At 38.8% G+C, this 14,216-nt stretch overlaps 1 protein-coding gene across 14 annotated transcripts in view; it reads left to right on the top strand.

Annotated features, from left to right (window-relative positions):
• Plcb4 (phospholipase C beta 4) overlaps nucleotides 1–14,216 on the top strand; it is a 386,027-nt gene that overhangs the window by 308,043 nt on the left and 63,768 nt on the right. For all 14 annotated transcript variants that reach the window (XM_047537208.1, XM_047537209.1, XM_047537192.1 and 11 more), the window contains 3 exons: nucleotides 5,864–5,954; nucleotides 6,939–7,034; nucleotides 10,254–10,354. In XM_047537208.1, coding sequence (XP_047393164.1) covers nucleotides 5,864–5,954; nucleotides 6,939–7,034; nucleotides 10,254–10,354 — 288 coding nt within the window. The remainder of the gene's footprint in view (nucleotides 1–5,863; nucleotides 5,955–6,938; nucleotides 7,035–10,253; nucleotides 10,355–14,216) is intronic.

The following is a 14,216-nucleotide window of genomic DNA, read 5'->3' on the forward strand; positions in this document are numbered from 1 at the left end:
GCCTGTTGTTATGGAAAATGCCCTAGATTGATGGTACAGTATCCTGCAGTCCAACTCCAAAACAAAGTCTTGGGTAAATTGATATGTACTTTTTAAAATATTTTTTCTAATTAGGTATACATGCATTTTGACACATCATCCATAAATGGAGTATGATTTCTCATTCTTCTGGTTGTATACGATGTAGAATCACATTGGCCTTGTGGTCATATATATACATAGGGTAATAATATGTACATATTTGAATTTCATTTAACACCTGCTAGTTTCTTTATAACATGAAGAATATTAGTCTGTGGTTCATAGATGGGCTTCATGAGGCCTTTGATTTTATTCTAATCACATACAAGTTTTAAATATATAATCATGCCAGAGGGTTCTTTGTATTTGTATTAGGAGCTATGACCTCCAGGAGATTAAAACTCATTTTCACAAGATGTTGTGAGTAGCAAGACAGTTAATGCAATTAAATAGCAAAATTCTCTGATAATGGAATATTTGACACACCTACCGGGAAGCAGCTCTGATGGGCCCACAGATGGTAGCATGAAGTGGCAGGAGAGGAACATGACGGTAACAAGAGAATGGTGCTTTGTGTCACATGTGAATAATCTGGGTGGTTTAATGAATTTTTTTTCTGGAAGCGTGTCTGAGAGAACTGAAAAGATATGGAGACAAGGGTATTTGTTTCCTTTGCTTCCTCCATCCAATTCTGTTCAGCCTGTTGAAGCAGGTACCTGCCCTTGACCTCAAAGCACTTCCTTTTTCCCTGCCCACTGGCCTGACTTAAACTGCCAGCACCCACAGCTTTGTGCCTGTGACCTCTGCTCACTAGAGCTTGCTCTGTCCACACATGAGTGACAGGCCAGAAGTGTCAGAGGATTAACACCCTCACTTCGTGCCCTGTCACTCCCAGGGTGGGCTGATTCTGAGCACCTGTTCTCCTCTGTCCTCTCCAGCAGGACTGAGCTCCAGTTTTCCACACCGATAACTTGCTTGATAACACACCTTTGATTGGGTGCCTGTCTTCTTTTTCCCACTTTCTCACTCTGTTGGAGTCTTTTGGGGCCATCTCTCAAGTAAACTATTAGTGCATCCATCTTTATCTTAGAGGCTGAGTCTAAGGAAACCCAAATGAAGAAACATCCTTGATTAAATTGATTATTATTATTTAGTACTGGGGATTGAAATCAAAAGCTTTACCACTGAGCTACATCCCCAGCACTTTTATTTATTTATTTTTATTTTGAGATAAGGTCTTGCTAAGTTGCTCAGACTGGTCTGGAACTTGTGATTCTCCTGCCTCAACCTCCTGAGCAGGTGGAATTATAGGTGTGCACCACAAAACCTGATTATTTTATTTTGTTGTTTTTAATCTGATTCCTCTGCTTATTTTTCTAGTTAGGGTAAAGTGCTTACTTTTGTGAAAAGACACTATATTCTTAATGCAATGATGTTCACATGCATGAATATGGTTTTGGAAATCATAGGTGGTATACATGGGAATAAGACCTGCTGTCTGAACTGAGGAGCTTTCAATCTTGAGGGCTGGAGTTTGAGTGGAGCAGGATACAAAAGTAAACACTTAACTGAGAAAGAAGATGGACTGTGATGTATTGAATATTTGTTGGAGAACTTCTGGTGCAAGAGAGACCCCTGGGGAATGGAGGAGTTCCACTAGCTGCCTATAGGAAGCAGCATTTCACCCAAGGGTCTCACTTGAGGCAAGACAGACAGGAAAGCACAGCGTCTTTCTTGTCATCTGTAGGATAAAACTGAGTTTTGGAAATGACTGGATGTATGGGGGTAAATATGGACAGGTGAAAGTATAGATGGGTGGATGGGGAATAGATGTCCATATATGGGACAGTTCCATGGAATAACCTAAAGGAATATATTGTTTCCAGACTTAAATTCAAGTAAATAAAGTCATCATAGAGTTCAGATTCCAATAATTAGGACCATTCCTTCTTGATTCCCTTGTTGAACCCACAAAACATAATCCCATGTGTTGAGTTGGAATAGACTACTAAGCAGACAGACTTGCTGTACAGTCCAGTTCTTGGGAGATCTAGGGAACCTTTCACCTGGGAGAGCCAATTCCATCCCCAGCATAACCCCTTGTACTTTTTTTATCGGGGTGACCCATTGTACTTTTTTTGGAGCTGATGGGTACTGGGGATTGAACTCAGAGGAACTTAACCACTGAGCCACATCCCCAGCCCTGTTTTGTATTTTATTTATAGACATATGCTGAGGCTGGCTTTTTTTTTTTTTTTTTTTGAAGTTTTGATTTTTGCATTTTCAAAACTGAAGAATTTTAATAAAACAGAAAAGAAGAAAAAAAAAGAGCAAAACATGTATAGAGTTCCCATATACTTTCTCTCCTTGCCTCCTAGCACATTTTCCCATTATTTTTTTTTTCTTTTTATTGTAAACAAATGGGATACATGTTGTTTCTCTATTTGTACATGGCGTAAAGGCATACCATTTGTGTAATCATAAATTTACATAGGGTAATGTTGTTTGATTCATTCTGCCATTTTTTCCCTTCCCCCCCTCCCCTCCCACTCTTCCCCTCCATCTATACAGTCCTTCCTTCCTCCATTCCTGCCCCCCTCCCTAAACCCAACTCCAACCCCAACACTAACACTTCCCACCCCCCATTATGTGTCATCATCCACTTATTAGCGATATCATTCTTCCTTTGGTTTTTTGAGATTGGCTTATCTCACTTAGCATGATATTCTCCAGTTTCATCCATTTGCCTGCAAATGTCATAATTTTATCATTCTTTATGGCTGAGTAATATTCCATTGTATATATATACCACATTTTCTTTATCCATTCATCAATTGAAGGACATCTAGGTTGGTTCCACAATCTGGCTATTGTGAACTGAGCAGCTATGAACATTGATGTGGCTGTATCTCTGTAATATGCTGATTTTAAGTCCTTTGGGTATAGGCCAAGGAGTGGGATAGCTGGGTCAAATGGTGTTTCCATTCCATGTTTTCTAAGGAATCTCCACACTGCTTTCCAGAGTGGCTGCACTAATTTGCAGCCCCACCAGCAATGTAAGAGTGTACCTTTCTCCCCACATCCTCGCCAACACCTGTTGTTGGTTGTATTCTTGATAATTGCCATTCTAATTGGGGTGAGATGGAATCTTAGGGTGGTTTTGATTTGCATTTCTCTTATTACTAGAGATGTTGAACATTTTTCCATATGTTTGTTGATTGCTTGTACATCTTCTTCTGTGAAGTGTCTATTCATTTCCTTAGCCCATTTGTCAATTGGATTATTTACATTCTTGGTGTAGAGTTTTTTGAGTTCTTTATAGATTCTGGAGATTAGCGCTCTATCTGAAGTATGATTGGCAAAGATTTTCTCCCACTCTGTAGGCTCTTACTTTGCATTGCTGATAGTTTCCTTTGCTGAGAGAAAGCTTTTTAGTTTGAATCTATCCCAGTTATTAATTCTTGCTTTTATTTCTTGTGCTATGGGAGTCCTGTTGAGGAAGTCTGGTCCTAAGCCGACATGTTGAAGCTCTGGACCTACTTTTTCTTCTATAAGATGCAAGGTCTCTGGTCTGATTCCGAGATCCTTAATCCATTTTGAGTTTAGTTTTGTGCATGGTGAGAGATATGGGTTTAGTTTCATTCTGTTGCATATGGATTTCCAATTCTCCCAGCACCATTTGTTGAAGAGGCTATCTTTTCTCCATTGCATATTTTTGGCCCCTTTGTCTAGTATGAGAAAATTGTATTTATTTGGGTTTGTGTCCGTGTCCTCTATTCTGTACCATTGATCCACCTTTCTATTTTGGTACCAATACCATGCCGTTTTTGTTACTATTGCTTTGTAGTAGAGTTGAAGATCTGGTATTGCGATACCCCCTGCTTCACTCTTTCTGCCAAGGATTGCTTTAGCTATTCTGGGTTTTTTATTCTTCCAGATGAATTTCATAATTGCTTGCTCTATTTCTGTAAGGTACATCATTGGGATTTTAATTGGAATTGCATTGAATCTGTATAGCACTTTTGGTAGTATGGCCATTTTGACAATATTAATTCTTCCTATCCAAGAACATGGGAGATCTTTCCATCTTCTAAGGTTTTCTTGAATTTCTTTCTTTAGTGTCTTGTAGTTCTCATTGTAGAGGTCTTTCACCTCTTTTGTGAGATTGATTCCCAAATACTTTATTTTTTTCGAAGCTATATTGAATGGGGTAGTTTTCCTAATTTCTCTTTCTGAAGATTCATCGCTTATATATAAAAATGCCTTTGATTTATGTGCATTGATCTTATATCCCGCTACTTTACTGAATTCACTTATGAGATCTAAAAGTTTTCTGGTGGAATTTCCTGGTTCCTCTAAGTATACCATCATATCATCAGCAAATAGGAATAGTTTGAGTTCTTCTTTTCCTATTCGTATCCCTTTAATTTCTTTGGTCTGTCTAATTGCTCTGGCTAGAGTTTCAAGGACGATATTGAATAGAAGTGGTGAAAGAGGGCATCCCTGCCTTGTTCCAGTTTTTAGAGGGAATGCTTTCAGTTTTTCACCATTAAGAATGATATTAGCCATGGGTTTAGCATAGATGGCCTTTACAATGTTAAGGAATGTTCCCACTATCCCTATTTTTTCTAGTGTTTTGAGCATGAAGGGGTGCTGTATTTTATCAAATGCTTTTTCTGCATCTATCGAAATAATCATGTGATTCTTGACTTTAAGTCTATTGATATGGTGAATGACATTTATTGATTTTCTGATGTTGAACCAACCTTGCATCCCTGGGATGAAACCCACTTGATCATGGTGCACTATCTTTTTAATATGTTTTTGTATGCGATTTGCTAAAATTTTGTTGAGAATTTTTGCGTCAATGTTCATTAAGGATATTGGTCTGAAATTTTCTTTCCTCGATGTGTCTCTGTCTGGTTTAGGAATCAGGGTAATATTGGCTTCATAGCTGAGGCTGGCTTTGAACTCGTTGTCCTCCTGCCTCAGCCTCCTGAGCTGCTGGGATTACAGGCATGCTGGGATTACAGGAATGTGTCACCGAACCCAGCACCCCCTTGTGCTTTATCCGAGACCTAAACTCTGCAAGGCCTGAATTGGGGGAATGAAATGGAAAAGAACCAAAGAAACACCATTTTGTTCTGACCTGATTCCATTGTATGCTTGCTTATTATGTTTTCTTTTCAGCCTTCTGAAGCTGTTATCTATGTTGACAGTACAGTAGGACCTTCCCACGTCCCTGACTATGGCCCTGATGCATAACAAATGACTCTAAAATGTATAATCAAAACAATTCTTTCATGTCATCAAAATATCTGCTTCAACAGGGTCATTCTGACATACGCGTGCCTCAATTGTTCTTGTGTTTTTTGTGGTTTTTACCTTTATAAACTCTGTACTTCCAAAGTTCAGGTGCTGGGAGTTCTTTGAGGTGTTAGCCTGCTCCCAGCCACTGCTTGCCTAGCATGCTCATTAAAGAACCCCTTTTTCCTTTTCAATTTGGCTCAATATGAGTGGTGTTTTATAATTCTCATGCACTGCGTAACAGTAAGACCCTCACCTGCAGCACCACCCAGGTCAGATCCCAGCTCCACTGAGGAAGCTGGAGGAACTCTGCACACCTCTACAGACTGAGGATTCCAAATTTGCAGAACTATTCTAAGGCCAAATTGGATGGGGTGGACTAATTTGGTTGCTGAGGGAGACCAAGCATTAAACAGTGCTGACTGCCATCTAGTGGATGTTGAGTTGTATGACTCCGGGCCATACTGCTTTTTTCTGGGCTGGGAATAGAGAAGCACAACCCTTGATGATTTCCCCTCTTTTGTGTTATCTCTAGCTCGAACCAGGAAGACCGTTGCCATCCCCCAATGACCTCAAAAGAAAAATACTTATCAAAAATAAACGGCTAAAACCTGAAGTTGAAAAAAGTAAGTCAAACACATGCATAAATAGAAGCATGTGTTTGGACAGGACAGCTGTCTAACATGAAATTCATTGTAAAACCATCAGATTTGGGGGGAAGAGGTGTAATGATGATATGTATACTTTCGATAGCAAAGTTATCACATTTCCATTTGATTTCAGTTGACCCATAGACTCATTCATGCAGTGGGAAAAGTACATCCATATATTCACATGTCAGAATGTGGAGGGATCATAAGGGAAAAAAATAAGAAGCAGAAGGAGAATTTTATATTAGGATGTATCTGGTTATGCTTTCTTCTAGAAAAGTTGTACTCTCTCCAGTGATGTATAAGACTATTTCCTAGCAGTATCCTTAATGCTAACTATTGGCCATCTTTGAGGTGTTGAAGAAAAATGCCTGAATATTTTATTTGTACCTTTTGATAACTAGTTTTTTTTGTACATTATGACTTGTGATTTGTCCCTGCATATTTTCCAATTTTTAAAAAAGTTCTTTTATTTGTCTAGCTTACTGACTTATAAGTGCTTTTTACTTGATAACAACCCCAGTTATATGAGTTGCAAATATCTTTTATCCTGAAGTTTTGTTATCTCCGATGTGCACCTCTCATTTCTATCACTTCACATAATTGTGTGTAAATCTTGCTCTGTGCCAGATTCTCAAAATTAGGGGTGTTTGTTTTCTGGGTTTAAATCCTAAACCCTCCTTGGAAATGTAGTAACCAAAACTTTGGACAATTTACCATGTTCTAGTGGTCCTTCTTCATGTGCATACAGTGTGGTTGGTGTACATTTCTTATAAAAAAACAAGATCAGCAGGGAGACAGTGACCACTGCTAAACCTTAGGATGTGGCCAGGAGGTGCCTAAACAACATATTTCCTTTCCTTTCATTTCATTTGTCTACACATCTGTCTTAAAGCCCAAGTTTTTTAAGTGATCTAACGTCTCTCACCATCTCCTCCTTGCTTTTTTTTATAATAACAGAACAGCTTGAAGCTTTGAAAAGCATGATGGAAGCAGGGGAATCTGCAGCTCCAGCTAGCATCTTAGAGGATGATAATGAAGAGGAAATAGAAAGCGGTGAGTTGTTATTTCAAGTGACATGTTATAATACTTTGTAACATAAGTAAAACATGAGTTTCTCTCAATGGGTCCTTTATAGTGATAACATTACAGTTTTAATACTCAGGTGTGTATTTACAGATCAAATTCAGTCTTTCATTATTTTTGGTCCTTTTTTTTTCAAATATTATTACTTCCAACTTACCTGGCATTGGATATTAGTGGCTTAATCATCTCCCTCCCTGTGTGTGTCCAGCTATTCAGCAGAAATTCACAGCCAGAGATGATGGTAGTAATAGACTAGGAATGTAAAATGAAAGAAATTCAGGTAAATGAAGTTCTCGTTGGCTTGTGTTTAAAAACTGAATGATAAACTGAAAGCCAGCATTAAAATTTCAAGTTCAGACTCAGGGTGTATCTCAGTAGTAGGGCACCTGCTTAGCTTGCAAGAGGCCCTGGGTTCTATACCCAGTACCACCAAAATAACCTAAACAAACAAAATCCAAGTTGAAATTCCTTTAAATAACCAATTGCTCAGAATTATTGATATAGGTAATTTGCCAAAGGCATGCTAGCCCAAAATGTTTGAATATTTGCAATTACGTATTTTGGTTTTTGCCATATAACCACAACTATAATGTTTTGTTTAAAATTGGGACTGGTGGTACATGGTGGTGCACACTTGTAATTCCAGCTACTCAGAAGACTGAGACAGGAGGATTGCAAGTTCAAGGCCAGACTCAGCAAGTTCAAGGAACTCAATAATTTAGAAATACAATAATTTAGAAATCCCCATTGAAAAGTTTACTAAATGGAAACTAAACTTCCTAAATGAAAAGTCTTCATTTATTATTCTAACACTTGAAATATGATTTTAGGAAAGTTCATAATAAATGTTAAAAACCGTAAGCTGTGAGAATTAACTAATCTTATTCACAACCCCTTAATAAAGACTCCTGACTCTGGAACTGACATCTTATATTATGTTTATGTTGTGACAGGGAAGATTTTGGAGGCTAAAGATATCTGATATTATCCAGTTGATGCCTTTAATAGCTATTTATCTATTGGTGTGTAATAATCTACCCCCAAATTCAGAGGCTTAAAACAACACTTTACAATTATCTCCCATGGTTTTGTGGGTCACCCGGGCTTGTGTTGCTGGTTCTCCCTTGGGCTTCTCATGTGGTTACTAGCAGATGACATCTGGGGCTGACACCATCTGAAGGTTTGGTTGCACTGGTTATCTAAGGTGACTCCCTCACATGGCTGGCAGCAAATGCTGTCTGCCTGCTGAGAACTTAACTAGATTCACTGAGCAGAGCATGCTCTTGGGACCTCTGTGGTTTGGGCTTCTCCCAGCACAGTGGCTAAGTGCCTAGATAGAGCATCCAAGAGCCTGTGTTCCAAGTGGTAGGAAGTAGGATCTGCCGAATTATTTAACAGCTAAGCCTGGAACTGGTACAGCATCACTTCCTCTCTACTTTATTCATCAAAGCAGTCTTAGGACTGTCCAAGTTCAAGAGGGCAGGTGAGTGACAAGATTACATTGTGGAAGAGCCCATTGAGGGTAGATATCAACTGTTTTTGGAAAATACAGTAATCAATTGTGTTCTATTATATCATATGTCTATTATATTATTTTGCATAAAATACATATAAAAATTACATATATTAATATAATATGTAATATAAAGTAATATAAATTTTATAAATAAAATATAACAAATAAATAAACCTAAACTAAGAACAAAGTATCACAAATATATGTATATATTTCAGTAGATCAACAAAATACTCCTAAAATGCAAAAAAAATATATTAAGCAAAATCAGTTTCATGATTTAGGTTAAAATTTTATAGATGGTAACTGAAAACATATAAGACATTACCAATGCTATAATCTAGTAAAACAAATAATGGAATACATTAAGAGGAAATATAGATTAATAATAATAGCTACTAGCATTTTAGTACCAATTGGGTACCAGGCAGCCTTCATAACTGCTTTATTTAACCTTCATTAAACCCAATGAAATAGGTATGATTATACTCCTTTTTTTTTTTTTTTTGGTACCAGGGATTGAACCCAGGTGAACTTACCCACTGAGCCACATCCCCAGCCCTTTTTTGTATTTTATTTAGAGACAGGACCTCACTATGTTGCTGAGGCTGGCTTTGAGCACTGGATCCTCCTGTCTCAGCCTCCCAAGCTGCTGGGATTACAGGCATGCACTACCACTCCTGGCCACTTGTCATTCTGAAGGACACTTTCCTCCTTGGCACAGATGCTAATTATTCCTCCAGGCAAACCACCTCTAGTAACTCCCATGTTATTCCAAAATTGAGATTCTAATTTTATTTTGTATATAAATAACCCCATGAAATAATATAGCAGTAGAAAATACTTGAAAAGACAGAATCATGTACTGAATTTCTCTTTAAGGGTCCAGAGGCCCCTTCTGTCCCAGTGATGTATTTAATTCTTAGATTTCCTCAAACACTTGACCTCAGTTCTGGTCAACCAGTTGGCTGCAATTGCCTTGGTGCCACCAAATGCTCTGACTATATATGGGTGACTAGAGTCTCTAATTTAGATACATTGACACAAGTAGGCAGAAGAAAATCAGCATGGTTCAAGAGGGCAGGCTTGGGTAGAAACTGAAAAGGTTCTTAGTGAAAGCATGTGCCTAACTTCTGATCCTAGCAGACAAGCAGCAGGGAATACCAAAAGAGCATATGGTTGTGGTGTGTTTGTACATTCATGCTCCTCCAGAAATGATAACATGCATTTCTGTACTCTTTAAAAGTAGTAATTATTAAATGTTTTCCACTTGTATGGGTGACACCCCTTGTCTTCAAGTAATTACATCTGGATGGCCTGATTAGATGAAACACACAGATTGAATATTCCTTATACAAAGCACTTGAGAATGGAAGTGTTTCAGATTTGGGAGTTTTTCGTATTTTGAGATATTCACGTAGACTTTTTACCAACTGAGTACTCCTAATTCAAAAAACTGAAATTGCACATTGCTTTGAAATCTGAAAACTTTTGAGTGTTGACATCATGATGTTCAAAAAGTTTAGGATTTTTGGAGCAGTTCAGATTTTCATGTCACAATTTGCAGAGTGTAGATCATGGAAATCTTTTGTCATGTTCTACCCAAGATTTCAGGCAGGGTCTGACTGCTTTCCAATAATTTGGGTTCATGAATTCTTTTGTTTTTCACACAGCTGACCAAGAGGAGGAAGCTCACCCTGAGTTCAAATTTGGAAGTGAACTTTCTGCTGATGACTTGGGTCACAAGGAAGCTGTTGCAAATAGTGTCAAAAAGGTCAGAGTCTTCATGGCCCTTTTCTTTCATGAAGTGGAGCTGTTACAAATTTTCAGAAATATTTCGACCACAAGAGAAAAAAGTAGCCTATCATTCCTTCTAATTGTACAGGATAAAAATTTCTGCTGGGTGACCAGAATTTCACACATACACAATATTAAGTTAAAAAGAACATTTAAATTACTTATTAGTCATGTGCAATATTGACCACTAGTCTTTTAGCCAGTCTCCTTTAAATATTATCATTTATTATCTCCTTTAAATAGTATTGTTTATATGGTAGGTAGGAAGGGAGAGAACACCAGCTCAGGGACCATGGTTCACCTATTAGAATCATCAGAAAATGACCCTTGAATCTCCCCTTATCAGAGAACCACTAATTAATATTTTCCTCATAATGTAGAGTAAGCATAAAAGTATTTCCAACCACTCATCCAAGAAAAGCAGATATTAACTACCAATTAGTTTTTAAACACCGTCTAGGCTATCATGATCTAGAAGGGTCAAAACACTTTTACTTCCTACCCTTAGGTAGCTTGTAGACTTCTACAGTTTAGAGACATAGATGGGAAATAGACCATGAACAAATAAATAATTATACGATTCAATTTTTGATAAGTGCTATTGTGAAAATAAAAATGAGTGCTAAATTGGAGTATAATGAGAATAACAACGTGGCAGGAATAAGAAAACCAGAACCCAATGGAAAAGGAGGGATTGATTACACACAGAAACAGGAATAACTTTCCACACCTTGGGACCACATCAAGAGCAACCATAAAGATGGTGTGAGGAGAGTGGGTTGAAGGAGGGGCACAGTGAAGCAAGATGAGATGAGATGGGTTGGCAGAAACTAGATGATGCAGGACTTTAGAGGGTACCATGAGAAATTCAAATTTAAAATGAAATGTGAAGCTATTGAAAAAGCAGGAGGTATTGTAGCCAGGTAGACATTTAATAAGATCATGATGATCTAATTTAGAAGGAAGCAAGAAAAACATTCAGATTGGAAGAGCCCCAAATGGTTAAACTGGATGGTAGAAAGAGGACAGAATGGTTGCAAGATTAAGGAAGCAAAAACAGTACGACTCACCCATGGATTGAATGTTGGGAGTGAAGGAGGGAGAAGAAACAGGTGATCCTCTGGAGTCCTTGTTTGAGGAACTGGGTAGACTGGAATAGGGAAGACTGGAAGAGAAAGAATTTAGGAGTTTCAAATGGGACAGCTGATCTACGATGCTTTTGAGATACTCCAGGGAAGGTGCCAAGCATTGACATTTAACTCTCAGTGTTCATTTCCCAACTGTCTCCCCTTGGGTAAGTTACTTAACCTCTCTGTGTTACTATGAAGAATAAATGAGCTTAGAATAGGGCCTGGCACATAGTGGTAGCAACTAATGAAAGTGTTAGTTGCTGCTATACTCTTATTTTCATCTTTGTTCTTATTATCATCATTGCAAGCATCATCATCACCTGAACCCAGAAGAGAGGTGGAGCTGGGAGTTCAACAGGTCATATTTGAAGCCATGGAAATAACTGAGATGATCCATAGGAAGATGTGGAAAAGAAAGCCCAAGTAGAACACTAGTTAAAAGTGGGTTCATAAGAGAAGAGCCAGGAAAGAACAAGATATGGCCATGAAAACCAGGAGGACACAAGAGGACCTAGCAGTTGACTGTTGAATGCTCTTGATTTTCTGAGTAAAAAGACTCAAGAGTGTCCATTGGATTGGTAGCATGGAGGAAGGGCATTGGCGACCTTGCAGTTTCAGTGGAGAAGGGTACTGAAACAGAGAGCTAGGTAGGGATAGTAACTATGCTTTTGAGAAGTTTTGCTGTGATTAGGAGCAGAAAATTGGCTGGTAGCTTGTAGATGTTCTGAGACGGGTTTGCTGAGGGTGAGGACAAATGATGCCTACCCTCCTTAGCCTTACCCAGCGCGCTTACCCAGGCATGGAGATCGAGCTCCAAAGGCACGGATCTAATTTTATTTAGGGTTGCACAGGGACATATATAGACACATTATCCAATCAGGTTACATGCTTGTTAAAAGTATAACAGAATCAGCCTATAGGTGAACTATATGTCGAGGGTCCAGGTAGAGTAAACAAACCAAGCATGCCTAAGCAATTCTGCCCAGCAACAGGTCTGAGACAAAGGACTGGGGGAATGGCAAGCTCCAGCTCATAGCATGAGGCAAGGCAGTGCGGGCGAGCTCACATCACAGCTTTCTGTGATGCATGTCAGAATGAGGCCTCCCCTCAGTTCAAACTCAGCCTCAACAGCTGCAAAGACCTTCATTCCATGGCGAGTCTTTACCATGACCTCAGTTTGTCTGTCCAGACTGTTTGGCTTACTTAGACCATGGTGTCAGTGACTGCTGTCAGATAAGCTTGAGGAATGTTCCCTACAGTAGCTAAAGGTAACCTGAGGAGTCAAGGGAGTATTATTTGTACAGTGAAGAAATCTGGAGCCAGGTTTGTACACAGCCAAGAGCAGCAGAGAGGGAGAGTTAGTCTTCCAGGAGAAAGAAGGAAAATGCCTGGGAATTCCTTGAGAAGACAAGAGTGGACAAGATGATGGTGATGTGAAGGTGTGGTCTTGATGGGAGCAAGGATACTTGCTCTGTGAAGACAGTGGACAAAGATGCAGGTGGATGGATTTGGTGGCAGGAAGATGAGAGTAATGATGAGCAAAGTCAAAGAAGCATTGCCATTAGACTACTATTTCTGATATCTGGAGTACTTTGAGAATGCTATGTGTCTACTAAAGCTCAAAGAGTTTTGTTGTACTACATGAAGTCTTCGCCAATACTGTCTTAGTCATTTTGTGCTGTCACAAGAAAAATATCAGACTGGTTGACTTAACAACAGAAATTTATTTCTCAAAGTTCTGGAAACTACGAAGTTCAAGATTAAAGTGCGTTGGCCAGTCAGTTCTTGGTGAGAACCCTGTTATGTTTTCACATGGTGGAGAGAGAATGAGAAAGGTAGCTGTCTCTCATATCTTCTTATAAGGGCACTTATCTAATCATGAGGATTTCCCTCTCATGACTGCATTACCTCCCAAAGTCCCCATTTCCAAATACAAGTGCTCCTTGACTCACAAAGGGGTTTTGATAAACTTATTGTAAGGTTAAAATCTCATAGGCTGAAAATGCATTTAATACACCTCACCTGTGGACATCACAGCTTAGCAACACAATACACTGGTATGTTGCTGGTTGTTTACCCTTGGGATCATGTGACTGAGTAGGAGCTTTGGCATACTGCTGCCACCCAGTGTCACAGAAGAGCATCGTAACAAGAATTCAATCAAAACTGAAACACATTTTATACTAAATGCTTATCACGTTTGCATCATCATACAGTCAAAAAAAAAAAAATCCTGAGTTGGGGGGTAGGGATTTAGCTCAGTTGATTGAGTGTGTGTCTCACCAGCACAAGGCCTTGGGTTCCATCCCCAGCACCACAAAAGGCAAACAAACAAAAAAAATCCAGAGTTGAACCATCATCAAGTTGGTAACCATCTGTACATCACACTGGGAATTAGGTGGAGACACAAACATTGAGTCCATAGCAAATACACAAACATGAATGCTGAGCTTCAGAAGAGTGACCCCCTTATGCTGCCCTTTATATATCAGAGGAGGTGGCCACATTGATATATCCATTTCCTAAGCCTCATGACTAAGTCACTAATAAAATTATTTTAATGAAGCATCTAAATAAGTGCAAACCATCTACAAAGGAGGAAAATGTCACTAAGAATAGCTCTTTTGAAATTAAAACCAGAGGTTATTATATCTGCTCAGTAGCTTTTTTTTTTTCTTTTTTGGTACATGACTTTCCACTAATCTCCCA

This window comes from Sciurus carolinensis, chromosome 2 (assembly GCF_902686445.1).
Source record: "Sciurus carolinensis chromosome 2, mSciCar1.2, whole genome shotgun sequence".
Taxonomy (NCBI): Eukaryota; Metazoa; Chordata; class Mammalia; order Rodentia; family Sciuridae; genus Sciurus; species Sciurus carolinensis.